This window comes from Phyllostomus hastatus, unplaced genomic scaffold (assembly GCF_019186645.2).
Source record: "Phyllostomus hastatus isolate PE091 unplaced genomic scaffold, TTU_PhHast_1.1 phas_contig_98, whole genome shotgun sequence".
Taxonomy (NCBI): domain Eukaryota; kingdom Metazoa; phylum Chordata; class Mammalia; order Chiroptera; family Phyllostomidae; genus Phyllostomus; species Phyllostomus hastatus.
The window spans coordinates 4948594-4955676 of NW_025333999.1; the positions used below are offsets into that span (position 1 = coordinate 4948594).

The window sequence follows — 7083 nt, forward strand, 5'->3', positions numbered from 1 at the left end:
GGGCCAGAGCTGAGGACACCAGGCCCCTGGTGGGCCATCAGAGGAGGGAGAACATGTGATTTGGAACTGGTCAGAGTGGGCACAGCTCTGACAGTCAATCCCTTTATCACCTGAGACACATCATCACACTAAGTGTTTTCCTCACAATTTTATTAATTCAGAAAATGCTTATGCAGTGCTTGGTATGCACCTGGTGTGCTATGTGGTTGGGAGGGAGGGTTGAATAGACAATAAAAGCAAAAGTGTTTTGAGAATTGGGCTCTCAAGTCACTCATTTGATTACCAAACTCATCAAGCAAGGCAAAGGAGGGCCGGCAGAAGATCTTGAACGGGTCAGAGGCACTTCTGCTTCTATGGACTTCTTCCTCCATAAACAAACAACATTAAAATTATTTGTTGTAGCTTGTTGTTGGCATAAAGACACGTGTACTCCAGGTTGGATAGACTCACTTTTATTCTTTTGAATTTAAAAGAAATCAAAACATTTCTGTGGCCTTCCTATGTCTGATGGAGAAAGGGCTCATTCTCACTCCATCACAGCTGAGAGATGCTGTGAGGGTTTTATTGGCAACAGGGAATCAGCTAAGCCCAATGCCATTTCTCTCATCTCTCATTTTCAAGCAAAGGGCATCAGATCTGAAATGCAAGCAGCAATGAGGAAAACAAGAAAAGGAAGGGTTTTGAAAGTCAACTAAAAAAACTGGCTCAGGGGGTTCTTCAACCTAAGGTGTGAAGGGGATGGTTTAGGACAAGGAGAGAACAAACCCTAGGCCAAGACTTGTCTCTGTTCAGACCTGCCTGCCTGACTGGGGACGTGGGTTTAGTGGAGGGAACTGTCTTTTCCCTAAAATGTCCTGAAGGAAGAATATGGGCAAAGCCCAAGGCAAACCATGACAAGGTGGGTCACAGTCCTGTTGGAGAAGCTGTTTACAGAGATCCCAAAATCTGGTGGTGGTGGAGGCAGGGAGGTGAGGGGTATGCTGCTCTATGGATTCACCACTACCAGAGGGACCACCTGGTAGTTCTGGAAGGGAAGGTGAGGTCAGGGAAACCCAGCCCTGGGTGTGTGAAGGAAGGATGGGGGCCTTTTACAGGTAAGACATTGGAGAGATGCTGTATAGTGTGCAGAGGCAGAGGATCTGAAGTACCAGAGTTGGTGGTATTGAGTTCGTATCATGTTCCAGAGCAGTCAACACTCCTTGGAGGTAAACCAAAGTTGACCTATGTGGTATTTCTCAAGGCAGAGACTGAGTGGCCATTGGCCAATCAGCTGAGATGACCACCATGCCAGAGCTGGGTGAGTGACCAGGGGGAACGCCGGGACAAGAACATCTCAGAGAACCCTGGACCCCTTAACTGGTGAGGTGGCTTTCGTCGCAGGCCGGGCAGTAAGACAGTGATCTGGTTGAGGAAGTAAACACCATGTGACTGGGGCAGGAAAGCCAAAGGTTTACTTGGGGAAGCAGGGCCTGGATAATCCATTATCTTTAGTTGGAAAGTAAGATATGAATGGAAGTATAGGAACTCTGAAGTTATACAAGCTTTGGTCTAAAAATTGATTCTACCATTTGTTTCCTGAGTGATCTTGGGTTAATGTATGAGTTTCCTGTGGCTATTGTAACAATGTACCATGATTTGGGTGGCTTAAAAAATAGAAATTTATTCTCTCCTGGTTCTAGAGGCCAGAAGTCTGAGATCAAGGTGTGAACAAAGTCAGTGCCTCCTGGAGGCTTTGAGGGAGAACCTGTCTGAAGACTCCAGGTCTGGTGGCCCAGCAGTCCTTGGTGTTCCCTGCCTTCCAGCTGGGTGACTTCAATCTCCACCTCCGTCTTCACGTGACCACCTTCTTTGTTTCTGTGTGTGGCCTCTCCTCTTCTCACAAGGACACTGGTCATAGGATTTAGGGCTAAATCCTAAATCCTGGATAATTTCATTTCTAGATCCTTAACTAATCACATCTGCAAAGACCCTCTTCAAAATAAGGTCACAGTCACTGGTACCAAGTTGATGCAGACAACATCACTGAGGGTGACACTATTCATTTAATCCAGTATAGTCAGTTACTACACTTCTTTCAATCTCTGTTCCATCTCCCATACAAGACAGAAAATAACACACTCTGGTAAGAATCAAGTGAAAAAAGTGTCTGTAAAATACTTCAAATCATCTCACCCAAAATGTCAATGGTGCCAAGGTTGAGAAACCCATCAACAGAAACCCGTCAGTCATTCTCTGATCTTAGCTTGGTGCCCTGTATATAGTAAATGCTTAATAAAAATCAGATCTCTTTTCTTCCCCTTAAAGGGGGGGTGGAAGCAGGAGGAGATAGGGGTCAAAAGAACCAAGTACATTGTCCACTTGGAAATCCTTTGACATGGTCCAGTGGGACTGTTTGGCTATGAGTCGACCCCAAGGGATAATGATTAAAGAACAAGCCTTCTATATACAGAGATGCTGAGACAATGCAATTGTCCAGGGATTTAGGTTTGGACTAGTTTTATTTGTATTTCCTTTTAAATGTGTCTGGAAATTCAACTTCACAGATTAGTCTCTAGACATGTATGGGACATGACACTGAACAAGCACATCAGTGGACTCAGGAGACCTTCCAGAAGCCTCCAGTTAAGGTCAGAGGAAAGTGTGGGAGTTCAGTTGAAAGATTTCCCAACCTTGGTGCTATTGAAATTGGTGGCTGTATAATTCTTTGTGGAGGGGGCCGTCTTTTGCACTGTAGGGTGTTCAGCAGCATCCCTGGCCTCTACTCATGAGATGTCAGTAACAACTCCAACTGTGACAACCAAGAGTGTCTCCAGAGATTGCAAATGTCCCCTGGGCAGGGGAAAGGACAAAAGCACCTCTAGTTGGGACCCACTGAGTTAAACTAGTAACAGGGGGATTGTTGTGTAGAAGAACATTACTGAGAATGAACTTAAATTAATAATTTTTTGCCATATAACTGGACAACAGCTATAATGTTGAATAATGTCAACAAAAAAAGCTAATATGTATTGAGCAGTCTTATTAAATTCCAGACACTGAGCTAAGCACCCAGCATGCATTGTTGAGCCATATGAAGGGGTTCCAGAAGTCACCCACCTGATCTTTTCTAATGTTTACATTTCTTCTATGGTATGAATAATAGTTGTGAACTTAAGAAATTACCATACAGTTGTCATTGTGCTAAACTTTTTAATTTGTTGTGTCATTTAATGCTTACAGCTGCTTTTATGAAGAAGGTCTCATTTATCCCAATAGACAGATGAGGAAACTGACCTCCAGAAAGGTTAAATAACCTGCCCAAGGTCATGAAGTCCCAAAGATATGATGAAGCTGAATTGAAATTCAAATCTTGCTCTAAGCCCATTCAGAGTGTGTTCTCTTAATTACATGCCATACAATCCACACACACCACATTCCTTCTCCTTGGAATGACATTTCTTTCTCTATGCACCTAGAAAATAACCCTACCTGACTCAAAACTCACCACAAAGGTACCCCCTTCTGCAAAGCATTTTCTGACACCCTCCAGGCAGAGTTGGGCATGAGACCCCTGGAAACCCCCAGTGTAGTATACACTGTCCTCAAGTGGTTTGCATACCTACTTGCCCCTCTGGTCAAACTCTAGGTTCTTTGAGGGCAGTGCTAAGGAGTCTTTGTACCTCCAGTTCATATGTCATGGATTGAACAAGACAGACACTACCTCATAAAGCTCTCCATTCAACCTTAACTGGCCTGTCTGGTCTCCACCCACAGCTAGACACAGAGCTGGATCTTCTCCCTCCTTTGTATTAATAGCTAGATTTTGAGGGCAGCTCTCTTCTGTCCAGAGCTGCTGCCCTCAACCACATCATGTTTTCTCTAGTAAATTCCTAAAAGATCACTCTGTTTCTTTAGAAAAGAACAGAATAGAAAAGAACATATATTTCTAAGAAAAAGTATATGGCTGACTTGTTTCTTTGTTTCTTGTGTCTCATGAGAGCAGGGGCTTTGTCCTTTTTCACCACTGTGTAGCTCATGGCTCCTTCAGGGCTTGGCACTTAGGAGGAGCTGAATTAATTTTTACTGAATGAATGGTTGGGGATGGGATAATAACACACCTTTGTGTGATGAAAAGTCAGAATAGAGAGTGATTTAAAGGGCTGATTTTAGGGCAACATTGACATCGGTGAAGCAGAGAGAGAGAGAGAGAGAGAGAGAAAGAGAGAGAGAGAGACGGAGTGAAGGTGACAGTCAGCAGTTAGGTAAGGGAAAGATCCTTGACTGAGCTTCATGATTAGAAGGAGCCAAGGCAAAAAAGATGAAAGATAGCCAAAGTAAGTAAAATCAATGATTTGGGCACCAGAGGGTCTTTTTCTTTTTTTAACCTTACCCAAGGACATATGTTTTTGTTGCTTTTAGAGAGAAAAGAAAGGAGAGATAGAAACATCAGTGTGAGAGATTCATGGTTGGTTGCCTCCCGTATGTGCCCAGACCTGGGATTGTACAGGCCCCAGACAGGGGTCAAACCCACAATCCTTCAGTTATGGAATGACACTCCAACCCACTGAGCAACACTGTTCAGGGCAGGTATTGAGTAAACACCGACCCAACACTGACCCTTCCTGGTGTCTGAGCAGTCAACTCCTTTGGACATCTGGTAAAGCAAAGCTGTTCGAGGTCTATGCAAGGTTGAATCCTCCTGGTCTTAAAATGCTGGCTTCTCTATGCTTATCTGTACACATCTCTGTTCTTCCCCATTGACGATGGCAACAGACACCACTTTGGCCCAGAAGTTATCAGAAGTTGAAGATGACATGTGTAAATAATATGCCAGGGCTATCTGCAAGGTGATGTTGAAGGTAAGAAGGTCACATATAAGTATTCTTAGTTAGGCACAGTTGGTCCATCCTGATCCTTCATCTCCTTTGTCCACTGCATTCACTCAGCAGATTTTTATTGAGCACTTAATACATGAGCATAATGCTCTCCACTCCTACCCTATGAAATTAAGCCTCACAATGACGTCTAATATTCTGGAAAACTTGCCATTCACCACCCCAGACCATGTGGTCCCAACCCCTGTCACTCATATTCCCCCTTACTGTATAGATGCCTTGAGTCCACATCCTAAATATCATCCCACCTATGACTCTTTCCAGACATTGGCCCTCCCAATGAACTTGGAAATGAGAATTTCCTCATGGTTTTAATATTTGATCCATCTTCATCACCACCTGTCATTTGACAAAGTCTCCCTACTTCAAATTCTAGTCTATTCAGAATCCTCACTCTGCTTTGTCCCCAGGGTGTCTGGAACGATGTGTATTCCAATATTCCACTGGGGCTGATTTGCACTCTGTGGCTTGGGGACTCACAGTTTAACTGCAAGTACTAATGAATAGTGCTTGCCTGGATGGTGAAGGCAAGAATTTTACAAAGAAATGGGAAAAGCAGGGCATCATTTTGCTCTTTTCCATCTCCTGACTAGGTCAGGAATCATGAATCAGTCATGGTACTTTTTTTCATACTGAGACTGAATGTACTCATCATCCTTCTCAGGAGACTCCAGCAGCCCCTGTTAAACTATTGCACTTGGCACATAAGGTGAAGCTACCCCCACTGAGACTTCTTGCCAAATATTCAGCTTTCTCTGCAGATGAACGATGCCTCCCAGAGGATGGGGGAGTCAAATCAATCAATGACCTTGGACTTCACTCTCATGGGGCTCTTCAACCACTCAGGACCACATATGGTCCTATTTTCCCTCGTGGTCGCCATATTCACCGTGGGCCTTCTGGGCAATGCCATCTTGCTCTTCCTGATCCAGACAAACTCCCGGCTCCACACACCCATGTACTTTCTGCTCAGCCAACTCTCCCTGTTGGATGTTGGCTTCCCACTCATCACCATCCCCAAGATGGCGGCTGACTTCCTCCAGGAAGAGAGTTCCATCTCTTTTGGTGGCTGTGCATCTCAGATGTTCTTCCTGATGCTGTTGGGTGTCGCTGAGGGCGTTCTGCTGTCCCTTATGTCTTATGACCGCTATGTTGCTGTGTGCCACCCCCTCCATTATCCTGTGCTCATGAGACGTCAGGTGTGCCTGCTCATGGTGGGCACCTCCTGGATGTCAGGTGTGCTTGTGGCCTCCATCCAGACCTCCATCGCCCTGCACTTCCCCTACTGTGCTTCCCACACTGTGGACCACTTCTTCTGTGAGCTGCCCGCTCTCCTGAAGCTCTCCTGTGCAGACACCTCTGCCTATGAGTTGGCGCTGTCCATCTCAGGGGTGCTGATCTTGCTGCTACCCCTGTCCCTCATTGCTGCCTCTTACAGCCAGGTGTTGGGGGCGGTTCTCCGCATGCGTTCGGAGGAGGCCCAGCACAAGGCCTTCACCACCTGCTCCTCGCACATCACTGTGGTGGGGCTCTTTTATGGGGCAGCCGTGTTCATGTACATGGTGCCAGGAACATACCACAGTCCACAGCAGGACAATGTGGTTTCCCTCTTCTACAGTCTTGTCACCCCCACACTCAACCCGCTCATCTATAGCCTGAGGAACCAAGAAGTTCGAGTGGCTTTGGTCAAGGTCCTTGGCAGAACTGGTTTCAGATCAAAAAGAAGACCCTACAGGGGGTGCTGAATTGCCCAAGCGACCCTCCTTTACATCTAAGACCTTTCTTTTATTTGCAGTCCATGTGGTGCAAGGTGTACTGCAGTCAGCTCCCTTCCTCCTCCGAGACTCACTTTTTCTGTTGTGCATTTGTAGGATGTAAACATAGTGATCTCAATTACTTAGAAAATAGGAGGGGTTGGGTTATTTAGTCTTAAGTAGAAGGAAATTTTTACTATAAGAAGGATAATCCAACATTAGAGGTGGGCCCCAGCTCATGGATATTTTGGCCACCTGGTAGTGTCCAGCCTTACAGTCATTCTTATACATTTCTGCACAGTGAGTGAAGTGTTTGAGATCCAATCCTTAATATCCAAGCAAGAAGGAGGACTCGGGGTGGTGCTCTGGCAGTGACACTAGGACAATCCCTGCTTGTGCTAGTTCTTAGCAGTGTCTTTGTCTGAGTCACATTTAGGTTTTACAAAAGTAGAAGG

The 7083-nt window shown here is 45.4% G+C and overlaps 1 protein-coding gene across 1 annotated transcript; it reads left to right on the forward strand.

Annotated features, from left to right (window-relative positions):
• The first annotated feature begins 5656 nt into the window (after positions 1-5656).
• LOC123828574 (olfactory receptor 2Z1-like) lies at positions 5657-6619 on the forward strand. Its single transcript, XM_045853626.1, has one exon. The coding sequence runs from the start codon at positions 5657-5659 to the stop codon at positions 6617-6619; it is 963 nt and encodes a 320-aa protein (XP_045709582.1).
• Positions 6620-7083: the final 464 nt, after the last annotated feature.